Source organism: Mesocricetus auratus, unplaced genomic scaffold (genome assembly GCF_017639785.1).
Source record: "Mesocricetus auratus isolate SY011 unplaced genomic scaffold, BCM_Maur_2.0 Super-Scaffold_15014, whole genome shotgun sequence".
Lineage (NCBI taxonomy): Eukaryota > Metazoa > Chordata > Mammalia > Rodentia > Cricetidae > Mesocricetus > Mesocricetus auratus.
Window position 1 is genome coordinate 31891411 of NW_024429186.1, and position 23199 is coordinate 31914609.

At 44.5% G+C, this 23199-nt stretch overlaps 1 protein-coding gene and 1 pseudogene across 5 annotated transcripts in view; one reads left to right on the top strand and one right to left on the bottom strand.

Moving 5' to 3' along the window:
• Mlh3 (mutL homolog 3) overlaps positions 1-23039 on the top strand; it is a 36858-nt gene extending 13819 nt beyond the window's left edge. For 4 of the 5 annotated variants that reach the window (XM_005086401.4, XM_040742740.1, XM_021223220.2 and 1 more), the window contains 7 exons: positions 8414-8485; positions 11232-11343; positions 13077-13236; positions 15951-15974; positions 16064-16142; positions 19283-19434; positions 21745-23039. In XM_005086401.4, the coding sequence (XP_005086458.3) occupies positions 8414-8485; positions 11232-11343; positions 13077-13236; positions 15951-15974; positions 16064-16142; positions 19283-19434; positions 21745-21960 (815 nt within the window). In that variant the 3' untranslated portion in view covers positions 21961-23039. Of the gene's footprint in view, positions 1-8413; positions 8486-11231; positions 11344-13076; positions 13237-15950; positions 15975-16063; positions 16143-19282; positions 19435-20685; positions 20756-21744 lie in introns of all 5 variants that reach the window. The other variant, XM_040742741.1, reaches the window with a different exon arrangement.
• LOC106022553 lies at positions 17263-19234 on the bottom strand (annotated as a pseudogene).
• Positions 23040-23199: the final 160 nt, after the last annotated feature.

Consider the following 23199-nt stretch of genomic DNA (forward strand, 5'->3'; position numbering starts at 1 on the left):
ACAAGGCTTCTTGTAAACCTAGAGACTTCTGTTTCTGCTGGACCGGCTGTCCAGCAATACCCCTGCCTCATCTGCCTGTCTTTACCTGCACCATAGTTGCAGCTACAGGTGTGGACAGCCACACTCAGGTTTCTATGTAGATGCCAGGAATCCAAACTCACATCTTCGTGCTTGCACAGCAAGTATTTATTTTGCCACCGAGCTCCCCAGCCTCCCCCTTTAATGGCTGTATGTATACACAGGTACTCACCTATACATGTAGACACTGAAACATAACCTTGGGCTGGGTGGTGGTAGCACACATCTTTAATCCCAGCACTCGGGAGGCAGAGGCAGGTGGATTTCTGTGAGTTCGAGGCCAGCCTGGTCTACAGAGAGTTCCAGGATAGAATCCAAAGCTACACAGAGAAACCCTGTCTTGAAAAACAAAACAAAACAACAAAAATAACCTTGGGTATCATGTTCAGGAATGCCATCCATCTCCTTTGAGACAGGGTTTTTAATTTGCTTGGAGGTCACCAGTTTGGCTGGCCAGTGAACCCCAGGGGTCTTGTCTTCCCCTCTCCAGTTTTGAGATTACAAATATGCACCACCTACCAGGCATTTATATATATATATATATATAAAATATATATATAAAATATATATATATTCTAAGGAACTAACTCAAGTCTTCATGCTTAGCCCATCCCCCCAGCTTCTTTTACAGTGTTTTCATTAATAGTAATAAGTTTATGTAAGTACATACAATGTGTTCTGCTAGGTTTGTCAAAAGTTACACAGAATCAGGAGGCTGGAGACATGGCTCAGTGGTTAAGAGCACTGGCTGCTCTTCCAGAGGACCTGGGTTCAATTCTCAGCATCCACATGGTGGCTCACAGCTATCTGTAACTCAGGTCCTAGGGTATCTGACACTCTCTCCTGGCCTCTCAAGCACCAGGTATGCATGTGGTACCCAGATGTATAGTCAGGCAAAACACTCATACAGATAAACTTTAAAAAATTACACAGAAGGTAGTGTAATGCTTAATGAAACAATAGTTCCTACATAACTCACTCAACAGTTATTGTTTGATTGCCTGTTATTTTCTAGGGACTGTACCAGGCTCTCAGGGTACAATGATAGGAAAATGTAGATATGTCAGAGAAATAGGTAGTCATACAAAGACATAAAATTTCAACATAGCTCTTATGAAGATGGTGTAAGAACTGATACTGGGCTGGGTGTTGATGGTGCACGCCTTTAATCCCAGCACTTGGGAGGCAAAGGCAGGCGGATCTCTCTGAGTTCCAGGCCAGCTTGGTCTATAAGAGCTAGTTCCAGGACAGCGTACAAAACAATACAGAGAAACCCTGTCTCGAAAAACAAACAAACAAAAAGAACTGATACCGGGAGATTTTTTTTTTCAGGGCGATCAGCAGATAGTTCTTGGTAAAAACAAGTCTGAAGTATGAGCGTGTCAAGTAGGGCAGTCAGTAAGTAACTTGTAATTTCCTCTCTGCCAGGGGACAGAGGGACAGTAAGCATGGTGACAAAGCTGGGGAGGAAGTAGTAGCCAGGTGTCAAATGTCTGTTTGAAGCTTTGCTCTGCCCTGACACTAGCTGGAAACAGCTGGATGTTTCCTGTTCCTTGTTTGGTTTTAGGAATGCTGTATGTCATATCATGTTTCGTTTTAGAAGGAGTTTTCTAGTTGCAGTTTGGAGGAGGGACTGAGTTTGTGTGAAGTTCTGGGAACTCCACAGAGACAGTTGAGAAGATAATTGCAGCAACTAAGAATAAATATTGGTTGCCTAGGCTCATGGTAGACTAAGGAGAAGTGAAAGACTGAGTGCAGTGTCCTCTGCATATAATCCCGTGCTCAGTACTCAAAAGACCAAGGCAGGATGGCTGACACTGGTGCGAGCCTAGAGGGTATAGCATGGGCTACCACAAGTGACCTCACTGCCAATAAAACAAACAGAAAATGGTGGATGCATGGGGAAAGCAGGGCATGAAAGTCAGCAGGGCTCGGTGATGGATTGTTATGGGAAAGGTGTATCAAGGGTAACTCCTAGTTTTCTGACCTCTGTGGCCAAGTGGATGATGGTGCAAGACCAGATTAGAGGTGGAGCAGGTTGGGAGGATAAAAATCACAAGTTTAGTCTAAATTCTCTTTGAAATGTTCAAGAGGAGACAGCAGGAATGTGTTTGGCTAGTGCAGGTGTGGACCAGAGTGTTCTGACCTGGTGATATAAATTTGGTTGACAGCATAAAGTTGGTTATTGGTGGTGTAAATTTTATCACCTAGAAATGTGAAGAGTGAGGAGAAGCCCTGAGTGTAGGCTATCCAACCATGAAACCGCTGAGTAGGAAGGCAGACCAGCAGAAGAGGAGAAGGGATTGCTCGAGAAACGGAGAAAATAGAAGGTTGTCATAGTCACGACCTCACACCAGCTGCTGCTCTGCTGTTTGCTAAGGGGAGGCCTGTTAGGTTTTGTGACAGTGAAGACCTTGACATGGAGAGTTGTCTGGAAGAGCTGGGACCAAAGCCACTGATGCTCAAGGGGACTACAAGGAAAGACTAGAAATCTGAGGCCTGGGGGCAGTGACAAGCAGAGAGTGAGGAGACTTCGATGAGAATTTTGGGTGCAGTTGTCTGCCTGTGTCTGTCGCCTTGTAGTGCTGTTTCAGTTACCCATAGTCAACCAAGGTCAGAATAGTGTGTGGAAAATTCCAGAAATAAGCAACTGGTAAGTCTTAAGTTTCACACTGCTGTATGAGCAGTATGACGCAATTTCATATCATCTCACTGTGGTCCACCCAAGCTGCAAATGACTCAGTGTATCCATGCTGTATACCCTAGCTGCCCGCTACTCAGTAGCTGCATACATTACCAATTTAGCTGTACAGTATTGCATTATGTTCAAAGAAACCTTATTATATTAATAATGGTACAAATATAATAGAAATGATGTTAGCAGTTTTATTCCAGCACATTGTTATAAGTGTATTATTTACTTATTTATTTGCAGTGCTTAGCATGCTACACAAGTACTCTATCACTGAGCCATACCCCCCAGCCCTGCTCTATCGTTAGTTATTGTGAATTTCTTACTGTATCTAATTTATAAATCCAGCTTTATCATAGACTTGGAAAAAACAGACTGTTCAGGGTTTGGTACAGGACTTGGTTCTTGCCTTCTACCATGTGGGTCCTGAGGATTGAACTCAGGTCTTCAGGCTTGGCAACAAATACCTGATGCACTGACCCTTCTCTCCAGTCCTGAAGTTTTGCTTACTTGAAATTCTGTTATATTTGAGATACCCAGATCTCAACCACTGGCACCCAAGAAGGGTGTAAGCGCAAAATCAGTCTATCTTCAAAGAAACAAAAGAGGCCACTAGTTAAACTTCTCTTGAGTGTTTATATTTATTTTGGATTTGCTACCAAAGAGTATTCTTCATATTCTTTTCAAAAGCAAAACCAGAGTCAAGTTTGGTGTGGTGGTGTGGTGGTGCCTGCCTTTAATCCTAGCACTCAGGAGGTAGAGGCAGGCAGATCTCTAAGTTTGAGGCCAGCCTGGTCTGCAGAGAAAGTTCTAGGACAGCCAGGGCTACCCTGAGAAACTCTGTCTCAAAAGAAATACAATAAAACAAAAATAGAAGCAAAATCAAAATGCAAGAATGTTCTTGAGGCTGAGGCTGTGGCTGGGTTGGTAGAGTGCTTGCTTGCCTAGCATGGATGAAACCCTGGGTTCAGTCCCCCAGCACTGCATGAAACTGAGCATAGTGATATACTCCTGAAAGTCCAGACTAGAGCTGGGAAGGTAGAGGTAGAGCCCTCCTCAGCTAAGTAGCAAGTTCAAGGCCAGCCTAGGCTATATGAGTCCCTGTCAAAAACACAGTTAAATCCATTCCTCCGAACCAAATGTGAGTCATAAATATGTAATATTCCTGAATTGACTTATTTTTATTTTGCTTGCATGTTTTTTGTTTTTGTTTTTCTTGAGGTTTTGTTATTGTTGTATTGTTTTGTTTTTTGTTTTTTTGAGACAGGGTTTCTCTGTGTAGTCCTGAGTGTCCTGGAACTTACTCTATAGACCAGGCTGGCCTTGAACTCATAGAGATTACATGCCTCTGCCTCCTGAGTACAGGGATTAAAGGCATGTGCCACCACCACCTGGCATTGTTTTTTGTTTTTTGAGGCAGATTCTTATCATAGCCTTGGCTAGCCTGGAACTCTCTATGTAGAGTAGGCTGTCTTTGAACTCACAGACATCCTTATTCCTCCTGAGTGCCAGGGTGAAAGATGTGTGCCATGACTTCTAGCTTGATATTGACATTTTATTTTATTTATTTATTTTGTTTTTTTGAGACAGGGTTTCTCTATGTAGCTTTGGAGCCTATCCGTGCACTCGCTCTGTAGACCAGGTTGGCCCCGAACTTACAGAGATCCATCTGCCTCTGCCTCCCAAGTGCTGGGATTAAAGGTGTGCACCACCAACACCCAGCAGATATTGACATTTTTATTGAACACATGCATTATTGTTTTATAGTGAAACTAATGTCATATGTTGGCATTTTATGTTATATATTTCTGCCTACTAGGATACATTTGTTCAGTTATGATATTCTAAAGAATAAATTTAATCTATAAATATTTATCAAATACCTATTATAAAATTCTATTTTATGTGCTTAAGACTATAGCATGAAAATATCTGTTGTCACAGAACTTCTTTCCTGTTGGAATATCAAAAACATGGCTTTTATGTAAATAAATTGTGTTCTATATTCTGCTTCATTCCAGAAGTGAAATGTTCATAAGCATCATATAGACAAAGGAAAGATAAGCCGCTCTTCCAGTCAGTACAGGTTGACTTTCAGAGTGTTCCTAAGTTTGGTAATTTGTGTTGGTCATTAAGGCCACTCCCTCACAGGGTCTAGTTTGTTCCATTGTTTTGCCCAATGCCAGATGTTCCGTGTTCATCAGAAACAGCTGCCACTCTTGCTAGCCTCACAGAAAATTAATAGTCAACATGGGGACACTCCTGTTTTATACTTGGTGTCAGAAGTCTGCTTTGAGGCCTGGGGAGGCTCAGTGAGCAAAGAGTTTGCCTCACAAGCAACAGCACCTGGTTCAAGGCCCAGAAAAGCTCTGGTGTGTGTTCGCCACCAAAATACATTTTATAAGTATGTGAAGTTCTCAAAGAGTGATAAAGACTTTTAAAAAGATACTATGTTAGAATGTGGGTAAGGAAATAAGGAAACAAAATCCCAAGTCCACATCCTTTGTCTATTCTTCAATTTTATTTATTTTTTTAAAGATTTATTTATTTATTACATATACAGTGTTCTGCCTGTATGCCAGAAGTGGACACCGGATTGAATTGTAGATGGTTGTGAGCCACCATGTGGTTGCTGGGAATTGAACTCAGGACCCCTGGAAGAGCAGTCAGTGCTCTTAACCTCTGAGCCATCTCTCCAGCCCTATTCTTCAATTTTAAATGCATTCTAATATATGTCATAAAAATCTTAAAATGTATTTAGAGAGAACAAATTAAAACAAAGTATATGACACATATTCATGTAGCTGCCATGATGAAATACTTTCCTTTGTTTTCTAACCTAAAAATAATTAATATAGTTAATTAATTGGTTAAGAATTTAATTAAAAAGCTGGGTATGCTGGCATGTGCTTATAATTTTAGTGTTCGAGAGGCATAGAGACAGGTGGATCCCTGGGGCACACAGGTCAGCAAGACTACTTGTTGATGAGCTCCAAACTAGTAAGAGTCCCTTCTCAAAAAGATGAGTGATGTAAGAATCAACACTTGAGATTGTACACATACAGGAAAAAAAGAAGTCTGCGTGGGAGCTGGGGGGCGCTGCTTAATCGGCAGAATGCTGTCATATGAGCTGAGGGTCAGGGTTCAGTGTCACTCTCAACTACATGGGAAGTCTGCAGCCAGCCTGATACACAGTGGATCTTGTCTCAGAAATAAAAAGTAAATTGTCTATTTCCTTTTTCTTTAAGTCTTAGGCTCCATGCTGTGCATTTGATAGTATCTCCCCTACTTTCATTTCTGTAGCTATGATAAAATACCCTGACAAAGAGCAATTTCGGGAAGAGAGTTTATTTTAGCTCACAACTCCAGATTACATTCCCTCGCCGGGAAGAAGTCAGGCGGGAATTTGAAGAAGCTAGTCACGTCACACCCATGGTCTAGAGGAGAGGAATGAGCCGTTTGCCATCTGCTTGGCTGGTTTCACCTGCTCTTACAGTTTAGGTCACAAACCCAGGGCGTGGTGCCTCATGCTTTTAGTCAACTTAACCAAAACAGCCCTCTACATACGTGCCCATAGGCCAGCCTGCTCTACACAGAGTGTTCTCTGTGATTTCATGTGTAACATTTGAGTAGAAATAGGAAAAGACATTTTCTATATCAAATTCGAGAAAAGAGCTTTTGTTTCAGTATGATTAATAACAATAAGCTTTGATCTATTGGTTAAAATGATACAAGTGCAGTTTTTTGTTTGTTTGTTTGTTTGTCTTGTTTTTTGAGACAGGGTTTCTCTGGAGGCTGTCCTGGAACTAGCTCTTGTAGATCAGGCTGGTCTTGAACTCACAGAGATCCACCTGCCTCTGCCTCCCGAGTGCTGGCATTAAAGGTATGTGCCACCAACGCCCGGCCAAGTGCAACTTTTAAAAGCTGTAATATACATGTCGTGGAAAGCTGTCCTCTCCCTTAGATCCCCTGCAGGGCTGACTTCCAAACCCTTTGCTCCCTTGTTTGTACTTGAAAGTCTGAAGCCCTGCTCTGAAAGAGAGGCTTGTAGTGGGTGGAGAGATGGCTCAGTGGTTAACAGCCATACAGCTCCTCAAGAATTGTGACTCCAGCACCCCCATCAGGTGGTTCACAGCTCCTGTGGCTCCACCTCCAAGGGAATGAATGCAACACGTGTGTCTTCTGTGGAACCTGTACTCTGGGGCACGGATGTGCCCCTCACTACACATAGTTAAAAGTATGTTCAATTAAAATTTTTTTATTTTTACTTAAAAGCTTCTATATGTATGAATGTCTTCCCTGCGTGTATATCGTGTATGCAGTACATGTGGATACCAAGAAGGCCTCGAATGGAGTTACAGACAGTTGTGAGCTTCCATGGAGGTGCTTGGAATCGAACCTAGGACTTCTGGATGAGAAACAAGTGTTCTTAACTGCTGAGCTATCTCTCTGCCCCCCCCCCGCCAATTTTTTTTTAAAGTGGGGCTATTAGGCAAGATCACCTGGAAGTTAATTAGAATTGCAAAAACTTGTGCCCTATTGACCAGATTTGGCATTTGAGTATACTTCTAGGTGACAGGTTCACAGAGGATAGCTTGGGAAGCTACAGTTGCAGCCTGTGAGCAGACACAGTGAGGGTCTGTTTCTCTGCAGCCAGGGAAGTAATGATTTTTACATCCTTACATGGTTAGGAAACAACAAAGGAAGACTTCTTGACATAGCCACATCATATGCAGTTACTTCAGTGTCCATAAATAACGTTTTATTGGAACATAGCTATAGTGGCACAGATTGTGGCTGCTTTGGCTCAAGACGAATAGTCATGACAGAATCCATGTGGCCTAAAAAGCGTAAAGTATTTCTTTTCTGCCTCTTTGTAAAAAAGAAAAAGTTCTGGCCTCTGATCTAAAGTATACAAGCATGTGCTTCTTGAATTTGAGAGTGGTTTGCAAATCAAGATCCACTGATTATATAATGTATACAGTGCATTAGCTAATAATTCTTCATTGTAGTCAAGTTGAATTAATAAAGTCAAGTCTGTATTGAATAAATTTAAAAGTTTAACCTTCCTTTCTAAATGAAATATTGATAAGTTAAAGGGTTTTTCACCAGGATGAATTTGATAATTTATTGATAATTTCAAGGTTTTTTTAAAAATAAAAAGTATAGGTGTGATGGTGTATAACTTTAGTGACAACACTTAGGAGGCGGAGGCAGGTGGATCTCCGTGAGTTCCAAGGCCAGCCTGATCTACATAGCCAAGTTCAAGGCCAGTTAGGGCTGTATATTAGGACCCTTTTTTTTAAAAAAAAAAAAAACTACAATTGTATCTACTCAGTATATCCTATGTTTTTGTCATTAAATGGGATGACTAAACCTTTTTCTCCCTCCACCCTTTATGATTCTTTTTTTTTTTTTTTTTTTTTTTTTTTTTGGTTTTTCAAGACAGGGTTTCTCTGTATTGTCTTGGAGGCTGTCCTGGAACTAGCTTTGTAGACCAGGCTGGTTTCGAACTCACAAAGATCCACCTGCCTCTGCCTCCCGAGTGCTGGGATTAAAGGCGTGCGCCACCAACGCCCGGCTCCTTTATGATTCTTTTAATCTTGAGATTGGAAACGCCAGTAATTGTGGATGGTTTTGTAGGTGGAAACCTGCTAGTCTTGGTGGATCAGCACGCTGCCCATGAGCGAGTTCGTTTGGAGCAGCTTATTTCTGGTAAGCATCTGTCTGCAAATGCATATTGCAGACTCGCAGCACAGTTAATATGCCGAGAAGAGTTTCCTCATGTGACTTATGAGGAAGGATGCATTGTGTGTTTGAAAAATTAGGCTGAAATCATCCAGTCTGAAAACCACTGAAAGACTGCAGTAGTTTGCTCTGCCAATTCAGACATGTGGGTCTGATGGACTTGGCCACAGGCATATTTCCTATATATTTATTCTATTTATTCTCTGCCCAGACCTACAGAAGGCCTGGGCTAGTTCACTCTGACACAAAGTCCAAAGGTGTGTTCTCCGATGCCTGTGCGCCCTCACTGGGCCGTCCCCAAAAAAATACTTTATTTTAAAATCTCGTTTATTTGGGCACAGGTAGCACAATCAAATTGATCTAATTCTAAAAGGCACAAAGGGAAATATAGCAAAGCATCCTTTACAGCCTTGTCTTTCACTGTATTTCTTTTCTCGGAGGCAGCTAGTATTGTACTGTTTAAATGTCTTTCCAAAGTGACTGTGCTTTTTTGGTTTGTTTGTTTGTTTGTTTGTTTGAGATAGGGTTTCTCCAGGTAGATGTTTCATGAACTGGAATGGCAATAATGTCACTGCCATTTTCTTTGCACTCATAAAATGAAGCCCCCCCCCAAAAAAGAAAAACAACCCCAAGTGTATTTTGCCAGGTGTTGCTGGTTTACGCCTTTGATCCCAGCACTCCGGAGGCAGAGGCAGGTGGATCTCTGAGTTTGAGGCCAGCCTTGGCTACAGAACGAGGTCCTGGACAGGCTGCAAAGCTACAGAGAAACCCTGTCTTGAAAAACAAATGAAGGCCCAAGAGTTTGGAAAGATACAGTCAAAACAGTGGGAGAAAAATTCCTTGCTTTGAGTAAGGCTTTAAATTTTGAGCCCCACTCCCTCACTCATTTTGGTGGGTGAAATCCAGTGGCTTGAGAAATGTACAGGCTCTGGCCCTGGCCAGCAGTTTCCAGCAGCTGGAGGGTGGTTGCCCAGTCTCATTTGGCAGCCGTCAAATCAGGTTCAGTTCACTAAATAGCAAGCATGTTTGTTGCTTGAGTGTCTAGATTTTGTGGTAGTTTTTCACAAACCTGTCTTCACGATAAGCACATGTGAAGCTGGCGGAGACCCTTTACACTGAGCTCTCAACTTTAGATCTTGGAGTTACAGTTAGTTGTGAGCTGCCCTGTGGGTGCTGGGAATTGAACCCAGGTGCTCTGGAAAAGCAGTCTTAACTGCTGAGCCATCTCTCCAGCCCCGAGCTCTGGACTTTAAGAAAGCTGATGACCCCAAGAAATGAACTGGCTGTGCAACATTGTGAGATTTTTGCATAAAAGAATTGTCAGGAAGAAGGGGAGATCAGAAGACTTGATCTTCCCATGGCTTGTCCAAGACCATAACAGTTATTAAAGCCATTGGCTGTGGTGTGTAGCAGTTAAGGATTGTGGCCAAGAATCTCAGGCTAAGGATGTCATCAAAGAAAACTTGAAATGCAAGAAATGAACTAGAAAAAAATTTGGCTCATTAAAAAGGAACTTACAGTCAGTGAGATAGCTTAGCCAGCAAAACACTTGTCTTGCAAGTCTTACAACCTGAGTTCAGTCCCGTCCCCCACATAAAGGTGGAAGGAGAGAACTGGCCCCAGGTTGTCCTAAGATCTCCATTTGTGTGCTGTGGCTTGTGTGTAGCTCCTGCCATACACCCACGTCACACACACACACACACTAATAAATAATAGGGGACTCAGAAGTTAAAGCACTGGCTGCTTTTGCAGAGGATCCAGATTTAGTTCCCAGCTCCAACATGACAGCTCACAACTATCTGTAACTCCAGTACCTCAGACTCCAATGCTCTCTGCTGGCTCTGTGGGCACCCAGCACACATGTGGTTCGTAGACACACCTTCAGGCAAAACACCCATACACATAAGTATTTTTAAATTAAATAATGATAATTTTAGCCGGGCGTTGGTGGCACACGCCTTTAATCCCAGCACTCGGGAGGCAGAGGCAGGCGGATCTCTGTGAGTTCAAGACCAGGCTGGTCTACAGAGCGAGTTCCAGGACAGCCTACAAAACAATACAGAGAAACCCTGTCTCAAAAAACCAAAAAAAAAAGAAAAAGATAATTTTAAAAATTCACACCCATATTACTGTATAGAATCTGCACAATTTGAGAATAATAATACTGGCAAATTCTTTTCAGAGACTGAGAAACCTTTCTGAAGGAACCAAGAAGCCCTCTTGATTTGACTTATAGAAATTATGCCACATATGTACCTCTGTATTGATACCACACATATTAACTATAGGAACACTGCCTTGTTCATTGGGATGTAAGAGTTTGGTTTTCTCTTTCTGTTTTTTTTTTTTTTTAAGATTTAAATAAATCTTATGTATACAGCCTTTTGCCTGCATGTATTCCTGTGCACCAAGAGAGGGCACCAGATCTCATTATAGATAGTTGTGAGCCACCATGTGGTTGCTGGGAATTGAACTCGGGTCCTCTGGAAGAGCAGCCAGTGCTCTTAACCTCTGAGCCATCTCTCCAGCCCCTAGGCTTCTCTTTATTATTTTGAAAAACTGCTAAAATGGTTGAAATGTCTGGCTTCCCTTAGTTTACTACTAGAATTCAGATTGTAGACCTGGACGCTGAACACATTACTTAGTTCGAGAGAACTTTTACTGTGGCCATACCTCACCCAGCATCCTTTTCTCATTCATTTCTTTCCAATAGACTCCTATGAGAAGCAGCCTCCACAAAGCTGTGGTCGGAAAAAATTACTGTCTTCCACGATAATTCCTCCTCTAGCCATCACAGTACCAAAGGAGCAAAGGAGACTCTTGCGGTTAGTAACACCTCGAGGACACGATGCTGGTAGTATAAAGATTTATGATAACTTGTTGAGGTTTCTGCATAAAAATTGCATCTTTTTCAGAAAAGGAAACTGAGACAAAAGTGGGTCATAACAGTTAGCTGTGGAGCGGGCACTCGAAGTCTGTCTGCTGACCCCAAATGTCATTCTTCCCACTATAGCATAGCTATTGAGTATAGGATAGAATTTCCCTGATAATTTTTTCCAGCAGTTGGCTTAGAACCCTTTTCTCATTTCTTGGAACGCCAAGTGTTTATGCTGTGCTGTTTCTGAGAGCAAAGTCAGGGTAGTAATTGCTTCCATTCTGTGTCTTGGTTCACTCTAGATTCTTCATTTCCATAGTCTTATTAGGAAGAAGCCAACCCTGCGATGCCAGGGTGGGGCAAGTCCTGGGGCAAGTCACAAGATGATCGGTCATTTTGCCACTTGTGAGCAGTGTCAGTTATTGAAAATGAAAAGACTCAGTTCATTTCAGGTTTGAATGTTCTCTGCTGCCAATGCAGCTTTTCCCCCAGAGCATAATTCACTTGTTTACTGCTGCCAGCACACCCCCAGTCAGACTTCTCAGTTCTTGGGGCTGTTAATTACCTCTCTCTCTCATGATTGAGGACATTTTCAGAGCTTCTCTTTGAGCCACATTTCTTTAAATGCAGTAAGTTAGTTCTTTGGTGGAAAATGAAAACTTAGGAGTAAGATTTAGGAGCAGATTGGTTCTCTCACCAGAAAGACAGAAGGAAAAGGGTCACTATACAGTAGTTCTCCCTCATATGTGTGGGTTTATTACAGGACTTCAGCAGATGCCTGAAAACGCCTCTCCCGAGCCCTGTGTATGTGTTGCTTCCCGGTAGATCACCACCCTCTACCACAGCTAACCTGCTGCCTGCAGCATTGCCACGTCCCATGGTCAGGCTGTCCTCATCATTCCATGCTTTGCTGCCTTCTTTGCATCACTACTAATGTGTTTTGGGGACATTACAGAATACTTGAGCATAAAAACTGCAGTACTAGACTGGAGAGATGTTCAGTGCTTAAGAGTACTTGCTGCTTTTGCAGAAAACCCAGGTTTGGGTCCAAGCAACCACAAGAACTCTCACAACCGACTGTAACGCCAGTACCAGAGGATATCATGCCCTCTTCTGGACTCTGCAGGTCTAGGCAAGCATGTGGTATACACACGTGCAAGCTAACGTCCATACATATGAGATCCACATATAACAGATAAATCTTTTTTTAAAAAGCTGATACTGGAATGGTCGTCTGATAGCTAAGTGACTAACAGTGTGTGGCATGTACAGTGGCTATGCCGGACAATAGGGTGCCTCAGTGGGACAGCTTGAGATTTTGTCAGACTTCTCAGAGCAGCATGTAATTTAAACTTTATGGCTGGGAGTGCATATGCTTAGCCTGTGCAAGACACCAGTTCAGTCCCCAAAGTAAAGAAAGAAAAAAGTTTACTTCTGGAATTTTCCATTTATGTTTTTGGATCACAGTCAACCACAAGTAACTGAATTCTTAGAAAGTGTAGCTGTGAATGAGAATTACTGTAATTGAAAAGGAAATCTGATAATAAAATCCTAAACACATATAAGCATAAGGAAAACAATACAACTTCCAAAGGTCATGGGCGCTTTTGAAAACTATCAGGTTTTTGGAACCAGCGCTGAAGTGGTGAGGTCATGCTTTTACATCTGGGGCTGTCTCCTTAGGTCTTACCACAAACATTTAGAAGATCTGGGACTGGAATTGATCTTTCCAGATGCTAGTGATTCTTTGATCCTTGTGGGAAAAGTGCCACTCTGCTTTGTAGAAAGAGAAGCCAGTGAACTTCGAAGAGGAAGATGTACGGTGACAAAGAGTATCGTGGAGGTGAGCTGTCTCTTCCGTGCCTGGGAAGTAGCTGAGTGCCTCTGACTTAGTGTTCACCTTGAGTCAACACACGCTTGTTACGGTCAGTGTGCCGGGTGCTGGACATTCAAAGATGAGTTAGCTCATGGTGAGGAGGGTGGAGACAGTTCCAGTACAGTGAGAGGGGTGTGAGCTTAGAAGTTACAGAGAGCGTTACATGTGGCACCTGCTGGTCGTCTCAGCACTCAGAGGCTAAGGAGAAGCAGTTTAAAGCTCACTAAGGTTTCACAGTGAGACGTTGTCCCAAATGGGGGTGGGGGTGGAGAGATGGCTTAGAGGTTAAGAACACTTGCTGCTCTTGGAGAGGACTCAGGTTCTGTTCTCAGCACCTGTGTATTGGCTCACAACCATCCATAACTCAGTTCCAGGGCCGCCAGGGCCCGTCTCTGGCTTTCATGAGCATCAGGCACACACGTGATGCACTTCTATACACTTAGGCAAAACACTCGCAGACAGCCAGATGACCCAGCAGGTGAAGCTGCTGCAGCCAGATCTGAGTTCGATCCTCAGGACCTACATGGTAGAATGGGAATACAAACTCCCTCAGTCTATCCGCTGACCTCCAAGTACACACGATGGCATGTGTACATGCACGCAGGAATGCGCACATGAATATACATGTAAATAATGTAAGAAAACAATGCACAAATATTAGAAGATAGACTAGGTTAGGATACATGGGCAGGTTTGAGAAAGGTTGGAAACAAAATGAGAAGTTAATACTATTGTACTGGTTGCCATATGATTTGACTTAAGTCAGTGGTAGTGGGAATGGGAAGGAGGGACAGGTTTGACAACTAGATGGGAGGGAAACACGGGAGATTTGATGCAAAAGGCACAGGAAGGAATAAAGGAGAAGAGATACGTTTCTGTGACCCTAAGAGTCGTAGTTGGATGAGGACAGCTGCTGCTGGGAAGGAAGGCAATGACGGCAGTACGCTTGCTGGGGGTGATTGTGACCTCAGGGCAGACTCAGTGCCTTCAGGTGCAGGTGGCCAGGGGACTAGCAGACTGCCGCTCTCCCTGTCTAGAAACGAATCTGGGTTGTGCGGCTCTGTTGGCGATAGCAGCATGCACGTTTGTGATGTCGGAAGGTGAGGAAGGGCCAGGAGACAAGGAGACTGACGAGGAAGAAGAGGGAGGGAGGGAGCGAAGGCCGAGCCTGTAGAGCACAGCTCTGAGGCTATGGAAGGAAGGCCAGGGAGGGATGCCAAGGGAGATACTGAGAAGAGCCCAGGAGAGGGGGATTGTCTCAACTGACAGCTGTAAGCAAGAGGACATAGTTAACCGTGGCCAGGAAGAAAACTATGAGCACTTGGCTTGGTGACGACTTGGTTGATCGCAGTCATCCCATTGGGATAGAATGGACAGATGACGGAGCACAGTGGGTCAGGAATGAGGCCTGCTAACTCTTGCACAAACCTGCAATTCCAGCACTTAGGAGGCTGAGGCAGGGGGATTACAAGCTCGAAACTAGCATGAACTACATAATTCTAGGCCAACTACCCTGAGTTTCTTGGACAATCCTCTGTCTGTCTGTCTCCCTCTCTCCTCTCTCTCTCTCTCTCTCTCTCTCTCTCTCTCTCTCTCTCTCTCTCTCTCTCTCTCTCTCTCTCTCTCTCAAACAAACAACGACAACAAAGGCTGAGGAGTAGGTCAGTGGTAGAGTGCTTGCCTAACATACACAAAGCCTAGGTTTCCGTCCATCTGTAGCACTTGAGGAAAAGACACCAAAGCCTCTGGTTGCATGCGGACGGAGATGGGGTGGTGGCTGGAGGTTGGCAGTGCTTGAGTTCGCATGTGCAGGACAGAGGGCTGCGGAACGTTTGTTCTAAGATGGAAGGAAGACCCTGGAGAGCAAGAGGCACTCCCCGTTGCAGCCTCTGCCATCTCCCTTTCCACCTTGCCTATTGGTGACAGCCTCGGCTCTGACTCTGTGTTCAGCAGATGTCTTTTCTGCCCATACAGCTCCTTTCTTCTCAGACTCCTGCTCTAAATTTGGAGTCAAATTTGGATTCAAATTGTGTCAAATCCAAAAGATAGGATCTTTGAGAATCTTACAGTAATTCAATACCTAAAGTTTTAACCAGAAAATCATAATAAAAACTCCTGAAGTGACTTCAAAGACTACTTTAAAGTTTACTTCAAACTGAAACAAAGCTTATGTAGTTTGAGAAAATTTGATTACATTAAGTTGGGCTGATGGGAGGATTCGTTGATTTTGGAAGAAGTTGGAGCAGTTGAGTGTTGAGGTGATTTTGTGAATCCTAGCAATTGACAGTCATTGCTACATTTCTTTTGTCTGAGACAGGGTTTCCCTGTGTAGCCTTAGCTGTCCTGGAACTCCCTCTGTAGACCAGGCTGTCCTCAAACTCAATGAGATTAACCTGCCTCTGCCTCCCAAGTGCTGGGATTAAAGGCGTTCACCACCACCATGAAGCCCCAAATTTGCTGTTCTTTGTATATTCTAAATGTTAACTCTTATATTGGTGGCAAAGATTTTTCCCTCACACTGTAGGCTTTCTGTCCCCTCTGTTGTGCAGACATTTTTGACTTCATGTCATCACATTTCTCAGTTTTTGGGACAGTTTCCTGTGTCACTGATGGTCTTAAATAGTAAAAGAACAAGTACAATAGAAGAGTATATTCATGCCTGTCTTCCTTTGGCTTTATAGGAATTTATTCGAGAACAAGCGGAGGTAAGCTCCTCTCTTATTTGGGGGTGTCACACTGAAGTGCTGCACACAAAAGGCTTGGTGATCTCATTTTCCTTTTGTTAATAATGTAGCTGCTCCAGACCACAGGAGTCATCCAGGGGACATTGCCGCTGACTGTCCAGAAGGTGTTGGCCTCCCAGGCCTGCCACGGTAAGAGCCTGCACATCAGCTCAGTCCTGGGTGTGGAGAGCACTGACAGAGAGCGCGAGCAGTGACTATAGAGGCAGCAAATGCAGTATCTACTAACCTTTACAGAGTGTGGTTTAGGTCAGGAAACCAAATCTACAGTAAAATTACTTTTTCAAAGTACAACCCCAGCATGGGTGCAGACTGACTGACAAAGCCAAGGAGTGGGCCCTAAAGGGAATGCTCGGAGTCAGGCCCAGTGAGCCAGGGCTCGCCACAGCGTGAGGAAGCAGCCTTGGCAGAGCCACAAAGGCCAGGAGTAAATTCCTCTCCTGAGAAGCAGCCAAGATTACCGAAAAGTTAGGCTGGAAATAAAGACCAGACGCTTAGAAGGTTCCAGAGAAACCTTTAGAGCTGCTCCAGATGCGTTAGGTCTGGCGGGGGTCTTGAGTAAGGGATGTGGTGAGTAGAGGCATTGCAGACCTCACGGTCTGTGGCAGCTTTGGGACCCCCTACAGCTGTCAGTTGACCACTGACGCCCACACTTTGTTCCTTTCCTTCCAGTCTCCTCTCCTCTGCCTCTCCTGACTTAGCTGCCAATCTCCGGTCTGCTCGAATGCCCTACATCACCAGATTGCAGTCTGCCCTAGTCTGTCTCCACTGCCTCCTTCTTGCCCCACCCAGCCCCCACATCCCTTCTGTTCTCTTAGACCCACAGGAGTCCCCGTTATGATTTTGTTTTGTTCCAGGCAGGGTCTTTATTTGTACTCCAGGCTGTCCTAAAACTACTTATGTAGAGTAGGCCAACCTATAACTTGTAGCAATCCTCCTGCCTCAGTCTCCCAAGTGCTGGAATTACAGATGTGTGCGACCATGCCGAGTCAGGCAAATCTTTCTGAAGCATGCCTTTAAGCGTGTCATTCTTCTACCTGGGTATACACTGACATTTATTAACACTCTTGGTATAAAAGTATTTTATGTATGTATGTATTTACTATATGCTTATTTTTGGCTTGAGACAGGATTTCTCTGTAACAGCTCTGGCTGTCCTAGAACTCGATCTGTAGACCAGGCTGGCCTCGAACTCACAGAGATCCACCTGCCTCTGCCTCCCAAGTGTTGGATTAAAGACATGTGCCACCACTGTCCAGCTATGTATGTATGTATGTGTGTATTTATTTATTTATTTCATCTCTTAATATGTAGCTGGAGATAATCTTAAATTCTTGATCCTCCTGTCTCTCTCCAAAGCTCTAGGATCACCGGTATCTCCTACCATACTTGCCAAAAGCCGTAGCCCACAGCTTACTGGGTTCTCCGTGCTTTGACCCCCCGCCTCCCTCTTGAGCTCCAGTGTGTTCTTTTCTTTTGGAGGCTGTCCTGGAACTTGCTCTGTAGACCAGGCTGGCCTCGAACTCACAGAGATCCACCTGCCTCTGCCTCACAAGTGCTGGGATTAAAGGCGTGCGCCACCAACGCCCGGCTTCCATTGTGTTCTTTACACCTCCACCTCTCTTTGGTCTTGTCCCTCCTGTGTCCTGACAACCTTTTTTTCCCCCAAATCAAGCTGAAACTTTATTTCCAGGGTAAAAGAAATGCCCTTAAATGCTAGTGAAAAGCGAGTGAGCGCAGTGCCGTCTTGTCCAGCCCGCATGCGCAGGTAGAGGTGTGCCGCACAGTGCCGAATGCTGGTCGAGTGTCACAGTAGGGAGTGCCGTCAGATCGTCTGCGTTTGGTAGTGACAGTCCTGTGTGCGGTGCTTCAATCTGGGTTTACACCATCACTGAGCACGAACAAGGGTCCCTGCTCCTTGACCATAGCCAGATCCCTTGCACCCAAAGTTCTTTGTGTAGCGCCCTTTACAATAGATTTCACCTTCTTTCTCCGTCAGAGTTGTAGATTTAAGACTTCCCACACTTGGCACGTCGGAAGCGGGTTTTGTGCCAGGGCTTTCCAGCTCCGATTATCTTCTCGGCGGCATAGACAACCCCCACACCTGGAACACTTCTCATCACCTCCATATTTCGGGGTACATTTCAAAGTGTTTGGATTTGTTGTAGGCCCGTGAGCACCCTTTGGCTTGATGCCCAGCCTCTCACCACGGTCCATGTTGAGCGTGCCAGCACCCTGGCTGTAACCATGGCCTTTTGATCCATACTTCTTTCGTAGCAGGATTTGCAGTAGATCTCTTCGTCATGACTTGCCCCTGTTGTGCTGTCTAAATCTTTCCTGCAAACCATGCACAGAAAGCAGCAGAGGTGCACACTGCACCTCCTGGGCGTGGTACAGGGTCCTCGCACAGGCCCCGCCCCCCACAGGCACTCCCAGTGGGAACCTGGAGCAGGTGGATCGAAAAAAAGTGTCTTGACACCCTTACATTGGCCTTTCCTGAACCTGAAATACCTTTCTGCTCCTTCTCCAACAGATCATGTCTTTTTTGTTGTTGTTGTTTTGGTTTTTCGAGACAGGGTTTCTCTGTGGCTTTGGAGGCTGTCCTGGAACTTGCTGGCCTCGAACTCACAGAGATCCACCTGCCTCTGCCTCCCAAGTGCTGGGATTAAAGGCGTGCGCCACCAACGCCCGGCCAGATCATGTCTTCTTAGCCCAACATCTCGGCTGTATTTTACCGAGAGCTGCCTGACCTCGTAAACCCGGTTGGCCTTGCTTTACGTATTCCTACCTGTGTTTCACGGCGCTGATAAATTACTCTGTAGTGATTGTCTCGTGTTGTCTTACGCGTGAGAGCACAGGAGCCGTAGGGTGGAGGCACTGTCTGAAAGGCTCCTAATACAAAGCAGACATTTGAGTGAGCGACTGATCATAGAATAAAGATAAGTTATGAAGGTTTAGATCAGGAAGACTGTTGGGAAAACCAAAAGAAGGGGGGATAAAATAGACGTTATGAGAAATCAGAGTTCACTTTGTGGCCAGAAGGAAACTACAACTTACAAGCTCCCTACAGTTCTTATGTCTTTGAGAAAGAAAACCTGCGAGGAAGGCCCTCACAGCTAAGGAATGCCTCCCTCCCGAGAGATCAGAGGGACACACCCATGTGGGAGCTGAGGCCTTAGTCTACTCCATGACCTCAGGTGCCAGTTCTGACCCAAGGTCGACATTGGTTCTCACCATGCACACTGTGACTTTCTGGTGTCTCTTCCATTTAGGGGCCATTAAGTTTAATGATCGCCTGAGCCTAGAGGAGAGCCATCGCCTCATCGAAGCTCTGTCTTTGTGTCAGCTGCCTTTCCAGTGTGCTCACGGGAGACCTTCAATGCTGCCCTTAGCTGACCTGGACCACTTGGAGCAGGAAAAGCAGGTACAGTAATGACCCGGCCCTAGCTTGCTTTCTGTTGCTGTGATAAAACCAAACCAAACATACTTGGTGGAGGAAAGGGTTTATTTGGTTCATACATCCTAATTATAAGTCAGGAACTCAAGCAGGATAGGAACCTGGCAGGAACTGAAGCAGAGACCGAGGGGAGTGCTATGACAGGCTGGCTCTCCATGGCGCCTTCACCTGTTTCCTCACACTCCCCAAGGCGATCTGCCCCAGGGTGGTACCACCCACAGTGGGCTGGACCCTCCCACACCAATTATCAGTCAAGAAAAAGCTTTACAGACTTGCCTGCTGGCCAAGCTGATGGAGGCATTTTCTCAAATGAGGCTTCTCTTTTTCTCAGGAGACTCTAGCTTATGTAAAGTTAACAAAAGCCAGCCCGTATAGACCTAGAGAATTAGGAAGGAACAAAGTTCATCTTAATCCTTTTTTTTTTTTTTTTGGTTTTTCAAGACAGGGTATCTCTGTATTGTTCTGGAACTTGCTCTGTAGACCAGGCTAGCCTCGAACTTACAGAGATCCGCCTGCTTCTGCCTCCCGAGTGCTGGGATTAAAGGTGTACACCACCAATGCCCAGATCCAGAGAGTCTTTTATTGTAGTTGTTTAACGAGCGAAACCTATTAGCTCGGGCCTTTTATCCCTCCACCATGGCAGATAGCTGGAGAAAGACCAATTATAATCCTTTGTTAAAATTTATTTTCATTTTATTTTAATTGGTGTTTTGCCTGCATGTATGTCCATGTGAGGGTGTCTTATCTTGGAGTTACAATTGTGAGCTGCCATGTGGGTGGTGGGAATTGAACCTGTGTCCTCTGGAAGAGCAGTTAGTGCTCTTAACTGCTAAGCCATCTCTCCAACCCCCTGTAATTCTCCTTTATCCTCCCCAAAACAGAAGCATTTAAAAAATATGCATTGAAAGTTTTACTTAAACCACACACTTGATCTTTCAGTCACTTTTGAAGTGAATCTTAGACTAAAGTGCCAGATGATCTCTATGATGGCTTCCTGGGTTTTTGGTTTCTTTGTTTGTTTGTTTTGTTTGTTTTTGAGACAGGGTTTCCCTGTGGCTTTGGAGGCTGTCCTGGAACTAGCTCTTGTAGACCAGGCTGGACTTGAACTCACAGAGATCCATCCACCTCTACCTCCCGAGTTCTGGGATAAAAGGTGTGCGCCACCACTGCCTGGCCTGGATTTTAAACTTCGCATTGCACATATATCCTGATCATCAGTTGCCTGCCAGCTCCAGCGATTTGAACTCACAGCTGTTGGGACATAGCCAAGACGTCCCGTCCCTTGCAGGTGTGGCTGGGATGGAGACAGGCAGGTGAAGCTAGCTGTCTCAAACCATCTCTTGTGTTGCATCATTTGGCAGGGAGCCAGTCTTTGGCAAGCTCTGTTGTGCATGGCTCTGAGCTGTGGTGTGAGCTCACATGAACAATGATATGTGGATAATAGAGTAGGTTCACAGAGCCCTTCAATTCAGAACACTTTCTATTCTTGTTTTAATCTATTTTTCTTTTCTTTATGTGTGTGTGGATGTCTTGCCTGTGTGTGTGTTTATGCACCGTGTGTGTGTGTGTGTGTGTGTGTGTGTGTGTGTGTGTGTGTGTGTGTGTGTGTGTGTGTGTGTGTGTGTGTGTTGCCCACAGAGGCCATATGGCTGTTGGTAATTAAACCTATGCGCTCTGGAAGAGGGGTCAATATTCTTAACCCAGGAAGTGCGTGTGTACGTGGGACACTGCTGCTTTCCAGTGCCCTTTCTTCTGCTTCTCTTTCTCGCTAGTGGCGGTAAAGCTTTTCTTGTGTAGAGATTTCAAGTACTATTCCCTGACTTATCCAATTGATTTTACTACACTAAAACTCTTTATCTTATGGGGTTGGAAAGATGGTTCAGTGGTTAAGAGCACTGGCCACACTTCCAGAGGATCCAGGTTTGATTCCCAGCACCCACATGACAGCTCACAACTGTCAACAACTTTGGTTTCAAGAGACCTGACACCTTCTGGATTCTTTAGGCACAAGGCATGCACATATGTGTTGCACAGACATATATACAGGAAGAACAGTCCCACTACCCCTCCACAAAACCCACCTCTTCAAGAAATCCCATCCCCACTACTGAGGAGTTAAGAATCCAGACTTAGTTTAATTATCGGTCCAGAAAGGAGAAATTTAAACACATTTGGGGAGCCAGACTTTGAAATACTTAAAAATAAACATATAAATAAATCTTTTATGACACCAGCTTTTCCTATTGTTAATTATAGTTATTCTCTTTCTTCTCATAGGTTAAACCCAATATTGCTAAACTTCGCAAAATGGCCCGTGCCTGGCATCTCTTTGGAAGAGCAGAAGGCCGTGATAACAAGGCAGAGCCTGCCACTGTCCATGCCTCCTGTGAACCCGATGAAGACAAGCTAGGGATCTGCAAGGAGTCAGGGGAGTGGTGTGCCTCCACGCAGAGCGCCCGGCACTGCAGCAGTGAGAGGGTCAGCCTGACCTGAGTGGTTGGCACATCAGTCTCTTGGAGCAGATGCACTCAACCGAAGGACGGTCCATTCCTCTGCATCCATGGACACAGGGGTTTGCCCTATGATACCTGTCTTTTGTGAGCTTATTTAGTGATAAAATGGTAACGATTTTCTAATTGGTAGTTGGCTTGTGTTTGAGAGGGTAGCTGTTGTTTTTGAGCAGTTTTCCCAGCCTCTCCATTTACATTGTGTGAGAAGATGCTAAATGGCGAAGGCTGGTCTGCTTTTCCCAAAGCCTCTGGCCCAGCGCCCTCCTCCCCCCTTCCCCCTCCCCCTTTAGTCCTCTCACCTTCACTCCCTGCTTCTCTACATTCTTTGCTAGGTTGTGGTGCTTATCCTCTCTATGGAAATATTACCTGATGTCTCCCAGCAAGACTTCAGTGAATTATTTTAGGGACTAGAAATTATTAGTGGCAAGAAGAAAAAATTATTAATAGGTGGGTGTAGTGACATATACCTGTAATCCCAGTACTTGGAAGACTGAGGCAGAAGGCTGGCAAGGTCAGTACTAGTCTAGACTACCTTAGAGCAAGACCCTTTCTCAAAATAAATAAACTATCAGCCGGGCGGTGGTGGCACACGCCTTTAATCCCAGCACTCGGGAGGCAGAGGTAGGCGGATTTCTGTGAGTTCGAGGCTAGCCTGGTCTACAGAGTGAGTTCCAGGACAGCCTCCAAAACAATACAGAGAAACCCTGTCTCGAAAAACCAAAATAAATAAATAAATAAATAAACTATCAGCAAAGAGAAACACAAGATAGAATAGAGAAAGTTTTATAATTCTCTGTGTAGCCCTGGCCATCCTGGACTTGTCTATAGACCAGTTGGCTTCAAACTCAGAGATCTGCTGCCTCTGTCTTCCAAGTGCTGGGATTAAAGGTGTGCGCCACCATCACCTGGCAAGAAAATTTACAGAGTTTTTTTTAAATATTCTTACTATTTTTTAAAACCAGAAATGAATGTTCATATTCTAAACCAGTAAAATGTTAAAAAAAACACTATTTGTTTTTGAAAATGAATTTTGTACTTTATTAAATGTTTTTGTGAAAGTAATTATTATGTCAAAATGCAGCATTTATTTCATCCTGACGCAGTGTGCTGCACACTGATGGTTTGCAGGAGACGGGGGTTCTTTGGCCCCTTTTCTCACTGTGTGCGGGTTTGGTTTCATTATGCCTAACAGCCTTAGAATTTCACTTGGGACCAGGACTGA